An 18,451-nucleotide genomic window follows, 5' to 3' on the forward strand; every position below is an offset into this window, starting at 1 on the left:
GTTTGCAAAGTTGCATTGCACCTGGTTAGGACACAAGACACAGTGCAACTTATGTCAGCCAGGTTACGTGCTTGACATTTGGCTCCACTTTATTACCAGCATGCATGTCAGGTGTTTTGCAATAAATAGCGGCGCAATAATACAAGCTAGCAGCTGGACTTAAATAACAAAACAAAAATATTACAGTGATTAGATGTTTCAAAAATATGTACTCAATAATATAAAATATTATAAATCATCCCATGGACCGGATTGGATACCTTTGTGGGCCGCATGTGGTCTGTAGGCTCTATGTTTAACACCCCTGGTTTAGAGGGAAAGTTCACAAAAAACTGAGAATTCTGTTATAATTTATTCACGCTCAAATTGTTCCAACCCTGTATAAATGTCTTTGTTCTGTTGAACAGAAAACATATTTTGAAGAATGTGGGAAACCAAACCGATCTGGGGCACCATTGACTATCATAGTTGTCTTTATCCTACTACTTTATCCGAGTCAAAAGTGTGCCAGAACCTGGTTATTTTTATTTATAATTTACAAATTCTTTGTTTTTATTCAGCAGGGATGGTATTTACAGTAAAACCACAGGATCCACAAATGTCTTAGGCTAAATGATCATACAGGATTATATCTAAACTAAATATATATATGCTAAACGTATAAAGCTTGTAAAAGGAGTAGCTCACATCAAATTTTACCACCATAGACTTTACCATGGAAAGAATAAAGATTAGCTTCTCAGTGTATTCAGTAGGTTGCTTCAGAGGCAAAAGGTATACGACAATAAAACAATGCACCACTGAGATAATATTAATGCTTATACTTAAAAGCATTCACCGTGAGCTGGTTGAAAATCTTTTAAAATGTAACGATTCAAGCCGGTTGAGATGTTATTTGAATCGCAATACATGTTTTGAACAGCAAGGGGCCGCTGTGTTTACTGCAAACTTGGTGATATTTCTAAAATGTATGTAATCCATGAAAAGCATAGACAAAGTCTTTGTTTGTTTTTATTAAAGAGACTTTAGTATTATTAATTTTTATTTGATTTGGAATTTGTTTTAAAATTGCAGCTTAGTTTTGTTATTTTACATAAAAATGGTGTTTTGAAATTTGTATTTTACAAAGAAATGTGAAACATTTGAGAAATAATGAAAGGGCAGTCGTTCATTTTTTATATTTTTAAAAATAAGTGATTAAATAATTTTGTGGGATCATTATCGTGAATCGAATCAAATGCTGAGTGAATCGTTACATCCTTAGATACTACATTTAAACAGAATTGCATAATAAACTAACTAGTCTCTCTTTTTTCCTGTAGTTTTTGCATGTCTGGGTTTCCTATCGCCTGCTAATCGTGGAGCTCTAATGACATGTGCAGTGGTGCTGTGGGTGCTTCTGGGTACTCCGGCTGGTTATGTGGCTGCCCGCTACTACAAATGTAAGTACACCCCAGGGATTTGACCTTCAATCCCTGTTCCTCCCTCTATAATAGCTATCTTTAGTTTTAACAAAGTGTGTCTTTTACATAAACAGCTAACTTTTTGCTTTAGTTGTGCTCCATGGCTTGTGCAGAATACAATAAGATTTTCCACTCATATCCATAAAAGCCACAGTTGCATAAAAATCTATTAGATTCTCGATTTTGAAGCTGTTACTACAGAAAAACAGGGATAACACAGATGTCATTTGAAACATGTGGGTATGGAGGACCTCAGAAATAAAATGAATAATCAAATAAACAATGTAATAATTAAAACTAATAAATCACTTTTTCAATTGAAAAATGAAAAGGCTTTTTTTAAATGGTCTATTTAATTTGTGTTTTTAAGTGTGGTTTAATTGAACAACAGAACACTAAATAAAAACATATGTTTTTAAATGTAGAAATAAATAGATAAAAACAATAAAAGGTTTAAATGCACATTTTAAATATCTTTTTTAAAGAGCATTTGCCAAATGCTTTTCTCTCTCTATTTGCCAAATGCTTTTCACTCTCTATTTGCCAAATGCTTTTAACTCTCTATTTGCCAAATGCTTTTCACTCTCTATTTGCCAAATGCTTTTCACTCTCTATTTGCCAAATGCTTTTCACTCTCTATTTGCCAAATGCTCTTCTCTCTCTATTTGCCAAATGCTTTTCTCTCTCTATTTGCCAAATGCTCTTCTCTCTCTATTTGCCAAATGCTCTTCTCTCTCTATTTGCCAAATGCTTTTCACTCTCTATTTGCCAAATGCTTTTCTCTCTCTATTTGCCAAATGCTTTTCACTCTCTATTTGCCAAATGCTCTTCTCTCTCTATTTGCCAAATGCTTTTCTCTCTCTATTTGCCAAATGCTCTTCTCTCTCTATTTGCCAAATGCTCTTCTCTCTCTATTTGCCAAATGCTCTTCTCTCTCTATTTGCCAAATGCTCTTCTCTCTCTATTTGCCAAATGCTTTTCACTCTCTATTTGCCAAATGCTCTTCTCTCTCTATTTGCCAAATGCTTTTCACTCTCTATTTGCCAAATGCTCTTCTCTCTCTATTTGCCAAATGCTTTTCTCTCTCTATTTGCCAAATGCTTTTAACTCTCTATTTGCCAAATGCTTTTCACTCTCTATTTGCCAAATGCTTTTCACTCTCTATTTGCCAAATGCTTTTCTCTCTCTATTTGCCAAATGCTTTTAACTCTCTATTTGCCAAATGCTTTTCACTCTCTATTTGCCAAATGCTTTTCACTCTCTATTTGCCAAATGCTTTTCTCTCTCTATTTGCCAAATGCTTTTCACTCTCTATTTGCCAAATGCTTTTCACTCTCTATTGCCAAATGCTTTTCTCTCTCTATTTGCCAAATGCTTTTCACTCTCTATTTGCCAAATGCTTTTCTCTCTCTATTTGCCAAATGCTTTTCACTCTCTATTGCCAAATGCTTTTCACTCTCTATTTGCCAAATGCTTTTCACTCTCTATTGCCAAATGCTTTTCACTCTCTATTTGCCAAATGCTTTTCACTCTCTATTGCCAAATGATTTTCACTCTCTATTGCCAAATGCTTTTCACTCTCTATTGCCAAATGATTTTCACTCTCTATTGCCAAATGCTTTTCACTCTCTATTGCCAAATGATTTTCACTCTCTATTGCCAAATGCTTTTCACTCTCTATTGCCAAATGATTTTCACTCTCTATTGCCAAATGCTTTTCACTCTCTATTGCCAAATGATTTTCACTCTCTATTTGCCAAATGCTTTTCACTCTCTATTGCCAAATGCTTTTCACTCTCTATTTGCCAAATGCTTTTCACTCTCTATTTGCCAAATGCTTTTCACTCTCTATTTGCCAAATGCTTTTCTCTCTCTATTTGCCAAATGCTTTTTACTCTCTATTTGCCAAATGCTTTTCACTCTCTATTTGCCAAATGCTTTTCACTCTCTATTTGCCAAATGCTTTTCACTCTCTATTTGCCAAATGCTTTTCACTCTCTATTTGCCAAATGCTTTTCACTCTCTATTTGCCAAATGCTTTTCACTCTCTATTTGCCAAATGCTTTTCTCTCTCTATTTGCCAAATGCTTTTCTCTCTCTATTTGCCAAATGCTTTTCACTCTCTATTGCCAAATGCTTTTCACTCTCTATTTGCCAAATGCTTTTCACTCTCTATTGCCAAATGCTTTTCACTCTCTATTTGCCAAATGCTTTTCACTCTCTATTTGCCAAATGCTTTTCACTCTCTATTTGCCAAATGCTTTTCACTCTCTATTGCCAAATGCTTTTCACTCTCTATTTGCCAAATGCTTTTCACTCTCTATTGCCAAATGCTTTTCACTCTCTATTTGCCAAATGCTTTTCACTCTCTATTTGCCAAATGCTTTTCACTCTCTATTTGCCAAATGCTTTTCACTCTCTATTTGCCAAATGCTTTTCTCTCTCTATTTGCCAAATGCTTTTCACTCTCTATTTGCCAAATGCTTTTCACTCTCTATTGCCAAATGCTTTTCACTCTCTATTTGCCAAATGCTTTTCTCTCTCTATTTGCCAAATGCTTTTCTCTCTCTATTTGCCAAATGCTTTTCACTCTCTATTTGCCAAATGCTTTTTTCTCTCTATTTGCCAAATGCTTTCCACTCTCTATTGCCAAATGCTTTTCTCTCTCTATTTGCCAAATGCTTTTCACTCTCTATTTGCCAAATGCTTTTCATTCTCTATTTGCCAAATGCTTTTCTCTCTCTATTTGCCAAATGCTTTTCACTCTCTATTTGCCAAATGCTTTTCTCTCTCTATTTGCCAAATGCTTTCCACTCTCTATTGCCAAATGCTTTTCTCTCTCTATTTGCCAAATGCTTTTCTCACTCTATTTGCCAAATGAGCTAAAACCTGATACTATGCATCTCTCCCTTTGAGGTAAATGTTTATTGTACGCTGTCCCTTTTTCTCTAAATAAATAAATAAAAGTCTAGTGGTTAGAGCGTTGGGCTTGTGATCAGAAGGTTGCCGGTTCGAATCTCAGTGACAGCAGGTCATGACTGAAGTGCCCTTGAGCAAAACACCTTACCCCTGATTACACTGCAGTAATGTGACACTGTAAAAAAACTACTTGTAAGTCGCTTTGGTTAAAAGTGTAGTAAAAGTGAATAAATGTAAATGTAGAATTGCCAATTCGACAGGCATGTGAAACATAAAACAGAACTAGATAATTATCTGAAATGTCTTCGCTCAGGTGAAGAATTAAAATGTCGTCCACATTTATACCGTATGTCAGTATTAAACTAGAGTATTATTACGAAGGAGAGTAGGTCCTGACACATGTAGTTTAACACCTATACAGTTGAGAATGTATTTTACAGTCCTGAAATATCTTAATTGTTATCTACGTGTATGTTAAAGTCTCCAACGACAAGGACTCTTATCTGCGGTTAGTTCTATGTCCTATTAAAATTCACAAAATGATTTGATAAAGCCATGGTGGCCTACATACACAGTAGAATACATTTTAAAGGTGATTTATCGTTTACATTTAGTGATGTTATACAAAGTACTATGACCTCAAAATAATTGTATTTAATCTTTTTTGTTTTAAATATTAAATTCATTTATTTCTAAATTGCACTATTGGTCATCCATATGTGGGATCACTGTTTTCTAAATACAGACAGTACTCAACCTCTGTACAGCAGTGAATATTGATGTCTTGTGTAATTATGACTATACACATTCCATTGAACCATCAAAATAATGGTACCAAAATCCAGAAACACTGAGCTTGGTTAGGGTAGTGAGTGGTGGTGCCACTTCTAAATATATAAAACAACACACTGTCCCATTTCTGGGAAATTACAAGATTTTAATGCTTAGTGGGCAAGCATTGGTGGGTGTAAAATTGGATGCAGCCTTACATTTTGGCATACATTACTGATGAACCTTTTTATGAAAACGATTTGAACACCACAAACTCTGACCACCCTTGCTAAACATATCAAGAAAATTCATGAAATAATGCTACCGGTTTAATAATTGGATAGTTTTATGTATGATATTAGTTTGAACTTAATCTTATTTTGTGCAACTTGGTACTTATTCTTTTTGTGTCTTTAATATCATGCATTTTTTTCAATCTTTTCTTTCTTTCCAGCCTTTGGTGGGGAGAAATGGAAGACCAATGTTCTGTTGACAGCATTTCTGTGTCCAGGGTGGGTAAACTGATTAGGTGTTATATTTTATATATGTGTGTCATGTATGTATATATACACTGTTACCATATGTATACTGTTAACATTCATTTAGGACATAACAGACATTTTTGCATGCTTATGTCAGAAAACCAGTGTGGCAGTTTAAACTAGCTAGATTTTACAACGCATGAAAATAATACGTTTTAGTAATGAGGAATAACTGGTAAATAGGTGATATGGTGGGGAAGACGAAGAGTATATTCAATTAAATTCAATTTGATTTATAAAGCACCTTTCGCAATTTTCTTATTTGCAAAACAGCTTTACATACATCATAATTTAAAAAAATATTATTATTACTAATAATAATAGTGCAGATATGCTCTGATCAATTGGAATTGGCCAATAATCAAATTGTATGACTTGATCTGTACTCACTAACTTGGCCACTCACACAAACCGATCGCAATTAAATTGTGTCACAGTGAGAGGACGTACATTAATTGGCACCGCAGTCATCTCATGTGAAAGAGTGAGCAGAGACCCTGTGCACTCTCTTTGTCTCCATACTGGGTGTGATTTAATTCTGTGGTGCGCAGACCGATCAACATATGACATGCAGACACTTATGGAGCAGACTGCACCGTATGCTTTCCGAAAAATCTGTTTATTTGTCAGTTGGTCAAGCAGAAATCAAGTCTTCAACTTTTCTTATATAGGAATCATTCAATGGAAACACATGACCCAATCTGCCTGTGAAATTGAAGTGTCTTGCACTTTTGCTTTAACACAACTTGATTAAATGTGGTCTGTAGTTAATGTTTTATTTGTGTGCTCCTCTAGGGTAGTGTTTGCCGATTTCTTTGTAATGAATCTAATTTTGTGGGGTGAGGGTTCATCAGCTGCCATGCCTTTTGGGACTCTTGTGGCCATCCTTGCTCTGTGGTTCTGCATTTCCGTGCCCCTCACCTTTATTGGAGCATACTTTGGCTTTAAGAAGAGTGTAAGTTTTTTTATAACTACATTCAATCATTTAACTTTATCTTTTCTTGTTTCATTATTTCACTTATTTTAGAACCCCATCATTTTTACTCCCCTTAAAAAATGGTATGCTTATATTACATGCAATGTATATTGATCTATTTTATTCTGTTTCAGGGGATTGAACATCCTGTGCGGACCAATCAGATTCCCAGACAGATTCCCGAACAGTCTTTTTACACTAAACCCCTTCCTGGCATTGTCATGGGTGGAATCCTGCCTTTTGGGTGCATCTTTATCCAGTTGTTCTTCATTCTCAACAGCATCTGGTCAGTACATGCGAATGCAGTCGCATATAGAGAACATTTTTACCCTTGTTAAATGAAATGATGTATTTATGACTAGTATTTAATATAATTATTAGTGTCTGTGGATTTAAGTTCTTGCAACTTTGATATTGTAGACAGTGTTTGTTTTTTCGCCTAAACCTCTTAACTCTTGCCCGTCTGCTAAATGTGGCAATGAGCTTGACCAGTCAACTGTGAAGATCTGTGAATAGATTGCCACTCAGTGGTTAACAAGAGTCAACACACATTAAAGAAGTATCGCCGCAGAGACTGTGATGGTGGAGGGATTATTCTGGTTGAGTACCTACTGTATATATAATATCAGCCCTAATATGACATTTTAGGTTCACTTGGGGTCTAATAAGACAATCTTGGAATGGATTCTGAAAGCATGTGCAGGGTTTATTGTTTTGTAGGTATACACTACCACTGCAAGTAAAGGTGATGAATGATGCAAAAATACTTTACCATACTGTGTCGAAACAGAATGGAGTGTTATGTGGCACTCTCTTCGTTGATTTTAAACACTCCAACAGTTTTATTGTGATCACTTGCCTTACAGATGCGTCATGTGTATGGCAAATTGATGGTAGTTTCACTTTAAAACTGGTTTTATGCGGTGGTTGAAGTTAAAGACTGTGGCAGGTGATGAATGCTGAACTCACAGAGATTGAGGGAGGGAGAGAGACCGTGCACTAAAACTGTTTTTCACTATGATCAATCCACGGGTCATCCGACTCTTGAGCACGAACGATCCCTGTGGATAACAGATCACGTGAATGAGGGCAAATCTATCAATGTCTCAGTCTGCTCAGTCGGTATTTAAAGTGGCTCCGAAATGAGGCACGAAATCTAGGTTTATATTCAGTCTAGTTACATACCGGATATTGGCACCGGGTTTCGGTACCCAACTCTACCGATCAGTTGCTCAACTGTGCTTGTTCTCTTCACAACTATCTAATTCTGTTCACTTGTGTACCAACATTACATTTGAGATAGAGAAATGTACTATTTTAAGCTGTGTTCTCTGCGTATAATACACATTGTGCATCTAAGCAAAGTATATTGTTCCATATCTGCAGTAGCTGTGACGAAGCTCTGCATGCGTTTTACATTTTTTATGAATGAGACTTATTTTATCTCCAAACAAAAACTCTTTTGTCAATATTTTGCAGGTCTCATCAGATGTATTATATGTTTGGCTTCCTTTTCCTGGTTTTTATTATCCTTCTCATTACCTGTTCTGAGGCCACCATCCTCCTCTGCTACTTTCATTTATGTGCTGAGGTGAGATAACATACTGTACATGTGTTGACATACATATTTTATGGGATTCACGCTTATTTGTTGTGTGTATGTGTCATCTCGTAGGATTATCACTGGCAGTGGCGTTCCTTCCTGACCAGTGGATTTACAGCCATCTATTTCTTGGTTTACGCTATCCATTACTTCTTCTCTAAACTGCAGATCAGTGGACTAGCCAGCACCATTCTTTATTTTGGTTATACCATGATTATGGCTCTCATCTTCTTCCTCTTCACAGGTTTGTGTATAAGCTTTTTAGAGGTTTTTGTTTGTTTAAAAGGCACAGTTCAAGGAATCAGTGCAGAAAGGAGATTTATTAGAAACACTGAGTTAATAAAAAAACTATTTCAGTTTATATGAAAGCATACAGTATCTGCACTGCAGTCAGTCATAGCAAATGTGCATACCCAGTGGTCACCTTTTTTTATTCTCACATAAGAACTCACGTAATGTTGTCCAATTTCTAATGCCATCAGATCATGAAAAAGTTCTTTTTTTTGTAATTTAGTTAAACAAACTTTCTTATATTCTAGATTCATTGCACGCAAAGTGAAATATTTCAACAGTTTTTATTTTAATTCTGACCGTTGTGACTTACAGTTAAGGAAAAGTAAAAATCCAAATCTAAAATAATGTGAATATTCAATTTTGAGCCACAACACACAGACGTCTTAAGGAAATGTGCTACAGTTGCCACACCACATGCCTGAGTGCCACACCGCATTGAATCAGTAATAAGTGCAAAAGGAGACCCAACCAAGTATTGAGTGCATCATTAAACATACTTTGTAGATTTTGAACATTTATATTTTGTAAATCGTTTTCTGATTGATGTTTGAGAAAATATGCAACATTTTTTAAATACCTGAATTTCAAATTTCCCTGAGCTGTTACCATCGTAATAAAAAGTAAAAAACTGTTGAAATATTTCACCTTGTGTGAAATTAATCTGTAAAATAAGAAAGTTTTAATTAAACTACAAAAAATATATCACTTTTTTGAGATGCACCTGTATAATTACCGGATTTTTTGTTTGTAACTTCACATGACGGTTCAGGTAATAACAATACAATTTTATTGTAAAAAAGTGTCTAGGTGCAAATCATGATTCGAGAAAGAGAAAGAGAAAAAGAAAGGGTAGTGTCTCACAGTGTTTTTGAAATGCTAAATCTATCTCCAATTATACAATCACCCATGTATGTGTAATTGTTAGTGCACTTCATTTCCTGCTAAATACATAACAAAAAAAAAGGTTTTTAACGTTGCTGAGTGGGTGCTGTTTGACGGAAGGTATTTAGGCCAGTTTCACTAACAAGGCTAAACCTTGTCCCAGACTAGAATGTTAGTCTGAAATCTTACCTGAAATCAATACATGCATTGACATCTTAATTTCAGTGTGATTGTATTATCTCAAGTCACGCCATTTTTTTGTAATGCATGTTATAAAAGCGACTTAAATGTCCTAAATTGATTAAGGCCTAGTCCTTACTTATTTAAAACACTGTTGTCCAGTTTTAGATTAAGATGGTATAGTGATAGTGGTTTAGTAATCTGCATTTTTGTTTTATCTTTTGTTTTGTTTCCAGGAACAATTGGATTCTTTGCCTGTTTTTGGTTTGTCACCAAGATCTACAGTGTGGTCAAAGTGGATTAATTTGAAGATTGGATTACTGAACTCTTTCCAAGAGGGAGATCCCTAAAGGAGATTAAATCTGTTGTCACAGTGACTCCTTTCAGTTCAACTTTAATTCAACACTACAAATTCAATTTACCTTGTTGTGTATTTGTGCATTAGCAGTGCATTTTCAACTATTTGAAGAAATTATCACATCAAAGTATAACTGAATACAGCAAAACGCATGTTGACCATTGCAACTTCTAAATAACTGTGTTTTGAAATGGTGTAAATATTTCTTTTGCATAAATCACAAAGAAACTAGCTCAAATTTATCATTAAATCAAAGGTTCCCAACTATGATTTTGTAAATAGCTTTTTCCCTTTATATGCGTAAGAAAATAGAGAATTTAAAAAAACGAAGATGTTGCCCTTTTAGTGAATCAAAGCAAGGCTGTGTGAATTTTCTTTTAATCCTGTCAATACTTTACAAGTTTTGCTTGGGTAAAAATTGTGTATAACCATCTGGGGTGGGGGTTGTCTGTTCAAGTTTTTATTTGGTCATATTATTGCCTTTTTTCCTCCATGTATTTGTTTTCTCAGTGTTTATGCCTGAGACAATTTATGTCATGTTTGACAGGTTTGTGAACATAAGTGGCCTGTACACCGGGGTAATGGGGTGAGATAATTGCATTTGTTTATATGCATACATATGCATTAAAATAATGAATTAGCTTTATAGGCCACCATGTTTTTTGAGCTAAGATTTCTCAGATTTTGAACTGGGACAAAAAATACAAACATAAGAAATAAACTAAATTCTCCAAAGTGTTGCTTTACTAGTTTTAATGTGCAAAGTGTGCTTATCACTAAGTCAGTTAACCTTCCGGAATATCAATCAACCCGATAAGGAAGCATAAGTGATTGTGAACCATATTTACATGTTTTGCTGCAAATAAAAGTGACAACAGGTACACTGTAGAGGCAACATCAAGGATTGCTGGGGAGGACCATTCTCAGAGGGTCTAACAGACCTCTATGTGCTATGAAGTAATGGAATTGTACCGAGAGGCCAGGGAAAGGAAACACCAGATTATGAAAATAATCATCTTTTATTTTAACCCAAGACCAAAATCTCACAATAAAGTTGCTGCAACAAAATAAAAGTACCAAAGTCAACTTCAGCTCAAGTCAGCTTTATTTATATAGCGCTCTTTTACAATTTGCATTGTTACAAAGTAGCTGTACAAGAAACATATTGACTATAAGCAAAACAAATAAGGTTATGCAAGAAAAAAAAATAAAGACACACACAAAACACTCCACACAGCCGCTATCACCGAGAACCACACAACCAAGATAAGGAGAGTGGAAACAGGTCAGATATTAAACAATTCCTATATGCAGTGTTAATTAAATAAAACTTAAAAATTCTAGCAGCCGGCCAAGCAAACAGTGCAAAACAGTATCCAAACGGTGGTGAGGAACCTCAAACTCCATTGGAGAAAAATAAAACCTCAGAGGGAAACCAGTTCTAACCAGGGGATTCCAGCAAAAGCTGCAGCCTCTGCACAAGCTCGACAGTGCTTGCACTACAAGGCAAAATAAAAAAATAGATTTAAGATTATCATTAATAATCTTATAGCAGCTGAAATTTTGTAGTGAATACATGTCAAGTAGCCGCATCCTTCTTTATCCAGCTCTATCATGTCTGCTCTGTCAGGTCTGGGCAGCCCCGGATTGGCTAATCGGGAGCACCGGGAGAAATCCCGGTGGGCCGGTCAGTTTTTTTGGCCGCGAGGGCCGGTATTGTCATGGCACGGTTGAAATGTGGCTTTCCCTAGGCTGCCTTCACTCACAGCAGCCCTAATCTTTTTATTTATTATTTTATCGCAGCCCCACTCTTTTTTATTTCATATTTTTTCGCAGCCCCACTCAGAGCGCAGCCTGCAGGTTAATGATGACGTGATTATCTTTTGACATCATTAGAAATCATTGTGAAAAAAAGTCAGATAACAGTCCAATAGTTTTATTATTTAACATACTTTAATTTGTAAAAAATATTTGAAGTTGTAAAGCAGGTCTTTCATTAAAATAAATTATAGTGTCATTAGACAGTGCAATACATTTTATTTTAATCTTTTGTAATTTATATTTTTTTCCTCATTTCAATGTTTGGATATTTATGAACACTAATTCTTAAATAGATTCTGATACTGTCAGGCTATTTACTGTTCTAATAAATCTTCACTGTGAAGCAAAACTTAGGCTACTGTATTTTCACTGAATGACAATGAATTCAAGGCTGTAGAGAACAGTGCGCTATTGCAGACTTAGGTTTTAATTATCATTATTTAAATATAGTCAGTCGTAAACTAAAGTGGGCCGGTCTAAGGCATGAAACTCCAGGGCTGAAAATGAGTCCTAATCCGGCCCTGGGTCTGGGTATGAACTGCGTCCTGCCCGCTCTAGTAACCTTGGAACAATGAGACAAGACTGGCTGAGAGTAGAGTACTGTTCTGCACTCTTTGATGCAACAAATGCATCAGTTGTTATTGGAAGTGTCCCTGGTTCCGGTTGATCTAACTAGTGCAGCCTAGATCTTTGAAATACATATATTATGATAGTGTAGTGTATGCAAGATTAAAAAGATGCGTCTTTAGTCTAGATTTAAACTGACAGAGTGTGTCTGCCTCCCGGACAGTGCAGGGAAGACTGTTCCAAAGTTTAGGCGCTAGATAGGAAAAGGATCTGTTGCCTGCACTTGATTTTGAAATTCTAGGTATTACCAACTGACCTGACGCCTGAGAGCGTAGTGCACGTGATGGACTGTAATACGTAAGAAGTTCTCTCAAGTAGTGAGGAGCTAAACCATGCAAGGCTTTATAGGTAATAAGCAAGATTTTAAAATTTATTGGATGCTTTACAGGTAACCAGTGCAAGGTTGACAGAACCGGGCTAATATGCTCATACTTTTTTGTACGTGTAAGAACTCGAGCTGCCGCATTTTGGACCAGTTGGAGTTTTTGTAATAGGCCTGCAGGGCAACCACCTAATAGTGCATTACAGTAATCTAGTCTTGATGTCATAAAGGCATGTATAAGCTTCTCTGCATCTGATGGTGACAGCATATGACGTAGTTTAGATATATTTTTAAGATGGAAAAACGCAATCTTACAGGTGTTGGCGACCTGGTTCTCAAATGACAGAGTACTATCGAATATAAAGCCAAGATTCTTAGCTGAAGATGAGGGTTTTATGGAACATCCATCAATAGTTAAGCAGTATTCTTGGTTGTTACGTAGGGCGGTTTTTGGTCTGATAAGTAACACCTCAGTTTTGTCCGAGTTCAGTAATAAAAAATTGCTACTCATCCACTTTTTTATATCGACTATGCATTCCACTATTCGATGGAATTGCTGTGTTTCGTGAGGCTTCGAGGAAATATAAAGTTGCGTATCATCAGCATAGCAGTGAAAGCTTATTCCGTGTCGCTTTATTATATCTCCTAGGGGTAACATGTATAATGCGAAGAGCATAGGCCCTAGTACTGAGCCCTGTGGTACACTGTACTGGACTTGCGATTTGCGTGATACCTCATTGTTTATTTTAACATATTGGAAACGGTCGCATAAATAAGATCTAAGCCATTTCAAAGCTATTTCCTTAATACCGACATCATTTTCAAGTCTATGTAGGAGCATGCTGTGGTCAATGGTGTCGAATGCAGCACTAAGATCTAGCAGCACCAATAAGGAGATACAACCTCGGTCAGACGCCATAAGCAGATCATTTGTAACTCTAATCAGAGCAGTCTCTGTACTGTGATGTGCTCTAAATCCAGACTGGAAATCTTCATTAATCTCATTCCTTTGGAGGAAGGAGCATATTTGAATTGAGACTTCTGGTTTCGCATCTGGTTGCATAGTTATAATTTTCTCCCGAATATCTTGGATTTTATTTGTGAAATAGTTCATAAAATCATCACTGCTATGCTGGTATACAGCATCAGAAGTCGCTGACGATTTATTTTTGGTTAATTTAGCCACTGTATCAAATAAAAACCTAGGGTTATTTTGGTTTTCTTCTATTAATGATGAAATGTAGGCGGATCGAGACGTTTTTAGGGCTTTCCTGTATTTTTTTGTACTATCCTTCCAGGCAGTACGAAATACCTCTAATTTAGTCTTCTTAAAGTTCAACATATCTTAAAGTTCAAACATATCAAGAGGGCTAGGTCGAGATATGTGATTAAATTTGTATTTTTATTTTTCATACATCTTTCTCCCTCGCATAGATCTTTATGGAGCCGTGTGCCAAGTAAGGCCTCATGGGGCAGTTGCTTTCCAGGGGGGTATTGGTCTCGAGAAGCGTCTGCAGACTGCGGTCGACCATGTCGAATTTCAAGACCATGCGATCTTTTGACCCCTGTATTCTAGAACGTACATTCAGCACCTATTTGTAGGCTGCCGGTGTCTTTTTGGGCAAACTGAAAACGACCTAGGGGCCCGTGACGAGGTATTTACACCAATTTTGGGTCCATCAGACCATGTTTTCCAACCGGTGGAGCGAACGCTGGTGCTGTTAGCAGCTGCTGCTCTGAGGAACATTGAACGATTGACCTGCCTGGACTGCACAAAATTTTTGTATGTTTGTGAAAAATTTTGGATTCACCGAGATTGTGCTGCTACCTGAGACTGCTGCCAGCATTGCTGGATTCCTGCTCACCTGTTAAATTTGGTTCGAGGCTTTCGGCCTGTTCTTCTATCCTCCTTCAGTTGCGGCAATGATGATCGTCAAACTGACTGGATTTCAGATCTGGATTTCAGTTGTGTGGATTGTCCTTTGCTCAATCTTCCATCGTGTGTATCCGCTCGATCACTACTCGGCAGCGGAATTGTTGCAGCTACGCGTGCATTACGGCGAGTCTCCATCTGTTTTAAACCTACATCAGGATATTGCTTTTGTACCACGCCGTAAATATGTTCACCGTGGATCTCGCCGGAGTTTTAAAGTTGTCTCTCCAAGTGGAATTCCAACCATTTGGTCTACGAACCCTCGTCCTCCAAGAAAACATGTTCGGACTATTGATCACAATGTATTAGCCAAGCCAACTAAGACGACCACCGGTATAAACAGTAAGAACGATCTTTCATTCGGACTATGGAATATACGATCAATCTCTGAAAAAGTTCCTTTCGTGAATGATCTGCTGCTTTGTAAGTTCGATTTTCTCTGTCTTACTGAGACTTGGCAAAGAAGTAATGACTTTTACCATTTTGCTTGCTTTTATCTGGGGGGGCTTGCAGTACTATATAATGAAAAATCGATTGTTACAACTCTTCCTGAAACTGGTTATACTTCCTTTGAATCTGTTGCTGTGCAAATCAATGGATTCGTACCAACTATCATTGCTATTGTATACAGGCCTCCGAAGGCCAATTCTGTATTCCAACAGGAATTTTCAAAGTTTTTAACTTCTCTTTGTTCATTGTCTCCGAACGTGGTTTTGGTTGGTGATTTTAATATCCATGTGGACAATATAGAAAATGGATGTTTTAGAGAGTTTTTATCATGCCTAGATAGTTTTGGCCTACAGCAATTTATCAATGTCCCAACTCATTCAAAAGGTCATACTCATGATTTGGTCTGCTGTTCAGGTGTGATTCCTGGAAATTGCACTACTTCTGACTTATCACTGTCAGACTACTTGCTGGTGTCTTTCAATGTCTTTTTATCTGTATTTAAGCCTAATTTGAGTCGTACAATCACATTTCGTAAAATTAAGAACATTGATCCCTCAGTTCTTGGGGAAAGTCTTTCCACACTTCCCTACAAAGACCATTTATTGAATCTTGATGATTTAATCCAGCATTACAATGACAATCTTAATAAAATCCTCGCCATATGTGCCCCATTGAATACCAGGAATGTTTCATTTGTCAACTCTGCACCTTGGTTTACAATGGATCTTCGTCAGCTAAAAGTCAAGGGTCGTCGATTAGAAGCTTGTATTCCAAGACTGGACTTGTAGTTCATAAAGATTTGTATGCTGATCACATGCACGTTTATAACTCTGCACTTTCCAGAGCGAAATCAGATTATTATGCAGGTTTAATTGGATCTGGTGTAGGAAACCAAAAATCTCTATTCTCTGTGGTTAATACTATTTTAAAGCCACCTGATTGTTCTAACTAATATTATTGTTAACATTAATTTAAATATTGTTAAATGTGTACACGTTTGTATGTCCTTAACTTATAGTCTTGCTCTTTCTTTTTTGCTTATTATGTTTTTCTTCTTTCTTTTGTATTTGTTATAAAACGTAACACTAATAAAAACACTTCTAAAAGCACATATATACAGTACAAACCAACAAAAGCGCGATCCCCAAGCCTCCTGGTGACATTTTGACCTCTTGTGAAGTGAATCAATTGTTATTTTTGCAATAAACTGAACATGATTTATTAAATTATCTGCAGTTTTCTTCAGCTTATGCCAATCGTGTCATTTTGCCCCAATATTTTCTAGCACTAAAGAAGCTTTATGAGGAAGACAAACCATAATTAATAGTTTTTTTAGGATGTGTCATGTTCTGTTGATGTGACGCGTGAGGTGGTCATCTGCTGCATAATATAGTAGCCTATACCTTGGCGAACATAGAGACCACCACATCAAATAATTGAATGTATGCATTATTTCAATATACAAGCTTTTTATATAAGTATTACAAAGATTTAAAGATTTTGTTGCTGTTTAATGTTGCAGGATAGTGAAGAACAGGTGGGAATTGAGAAGTGTGTGATGACTGTAACGTAGGGATCTTCAACAGATGACATCCCAATGCTGGAATTGTTATGGAGGGAGTTAAAGCTGTTTTGGAACAGTTTGTGAAGTCTACACTTACAAATACATTTTGTTTGTATAAGAGTCCAGTTTTTGTTTGTGTAAGAGTCCAGTTTTTGCTTACAGCTAATAGATTGTATGCATGTACTGTAACAGTCTAGTTAGTGAAGTCAACGTTGTTTTTATAAGACTATATGTGTGAAATAAACTAGTTTTTTAAAGTTTACTTAATTTTTTTTTATATATAGCTTTGTTTACACATATTTTCTATTGTATTTATGCATCAGTCCTGTTAAAGTCTGTTTTTAAGTATTCTGTTTGTTTAACAGTAGTTTTTTAAATCTACACCATTAAGAAAAATGTGATACTTAACTGCTGTGATAATTAAAAGCGTCTGCTAAATGTACCATTAAAAACTCAATATTATTAATAGTAATAACACAGTTTGTGATCAAATAATATAATTTAGTATTTATTAGTATACCCAATATTTTTGTTAAAATTTTAATTAAATGTTTTATGTGCAATTTGCAGTTAATCATTTCGAATGGGTTGATATTAGGGAGAATATTGAATAATTCCAAAACAATTTTTATTTGGTTAATTTAATGATATTGCTTGTTAATCTGTTGCCACAATTTTATTGAGTAGATAAAGCATATTATTTTAGTTGGAAATTCTACACATTATTGTAGGAACCATTAAGTTTCTGTTGGTTTAGGCAGAATACAGGCGACTTTATTCCACAGAAGGTGGGACGGGTAAAGATACTTTTGTAGTGATGAGTATGGTGGAAATAGCATGATATTCTTATCATTGATTATCTGTCTGAGACCAGCCACCCGGACAGCTGCTGCAACTATCGGTTTGCATAACTAAAGAATTTCTGCACAAACTGTCAAAAACAGGGTCTCGACCTGAGTACTGTTTGTTGTCGTAACCGACTTGAGTGGGCAAATGCTCACATTCGATGGCGTCTGGCACTTTGGAGAGGTGTTCTCTTCACGGATGAATTCCGGTTTTCACTGTACAGGGCAGACAGCGTGTATGATGTTGTGTGGGTGAGCAGTTCGCTGATATCAATGTTGTGGATCAAGTGGCTCATGGTGGTGGTGGGGTTATGGTATGGGCAGGTCTATGTTATGGACAATGAACACAGGTGCATTTTATTGATTTTGAATGCACAGTGATACAATGTCGAGATCCTGATGCCCATTGTTGTGTAATTCGTCCACGACCATCACCTCATGTTGCAAGGATCTGTACAAAATTCCTGGAAGCTGAAAACATCCCAGTTCTTGCATGGCCAGCATACTCACCTGACATTTCACCCATTGAGCATGTTTGGGATGCTCTGGATCGGCGTATACGGCAGCGTGTTCCAGTTCCTGCTAATATCCAGCAACTTCGCACAGACATTGAAGAGGCATTGACCAACATTCCACAGGCCATAATCAACAACCTGATCAACTCTATGAGAAGATGATGTTGCACAGCGTGAGACAAATGTTGGTCACCACCAATACTAACTGGTTTTCGGACCCCCCATACAGTAAAACTGCACATTTTCGAGTGGCCTTTTATTGTGGCCAGCCTAAGGCACACCACTGCAATTATATCAGCATCTTGATATGTCACACCTGTGAGGTGGATGGATTATCTCTCAAATCTGTGTTAGTGAGCACTTCTTTGCAGAGAAATAGGCCTTGT

The 18,451-nt window shown here is 36.5% G+C and overlaps 1 protein-coding gene across 2 annotated transcripts in view; it reads left to right on the top strand.

Moving 5' to 3' along the window:
• tm9sf2 (transmembrane 9 superfamily member 2) overlaps positions 1–12,154 on the top strand; it is a 32,479-nt gene extending 20,325 nt beyond the window's left edge. For both annotated transcript variants that reach the window (XM_079462868.1, XM_079462869.1), the window contains exons 11-17: positions 1,323–1,442; positions 5,608–5,665; positions 6,491–6,650; positions 6,806–6,957; positions 8,151–8,262; positions 8,347–8,518; positions 9,867–12,154. In XM_079462868.1, the coding sequence (XP_079318994.1) occupies positions 1,323–1,442; positions 5,608–5,665; positions 6,491–6,650; positions 6,806–6,957; positions 8,151–8,262; positions 8,347–8,518; positions 9,867–9,934 (842 nt within the window). In that variant the 3' untranslated portion in view covers positions 9,935–12,154. The remainder of the gene's footprint in view (positions 1–1,322; positions 1,443–5,607; positions 5,666–6,490; positions 6,651–6,805; positions 6,958–8,150; positions 8,263–8,346; positions 8,519–9,866) is intronic.
• The last annotated feature ends 6,297 nt before the right edge of the window (positions 12,155–18,451 follow it).

This window comes from Barbatula barbatula (genome assembly GCF_947034865.1).
Source record: "Barbatula barbatula genome assembly, chromosome: 8".
NCBI lineage: Eukaryota > Metazoa > Chordata > Actinopteri > Cypriniformes > Nemacheilidae > Barbatula > Barbatula barbatula.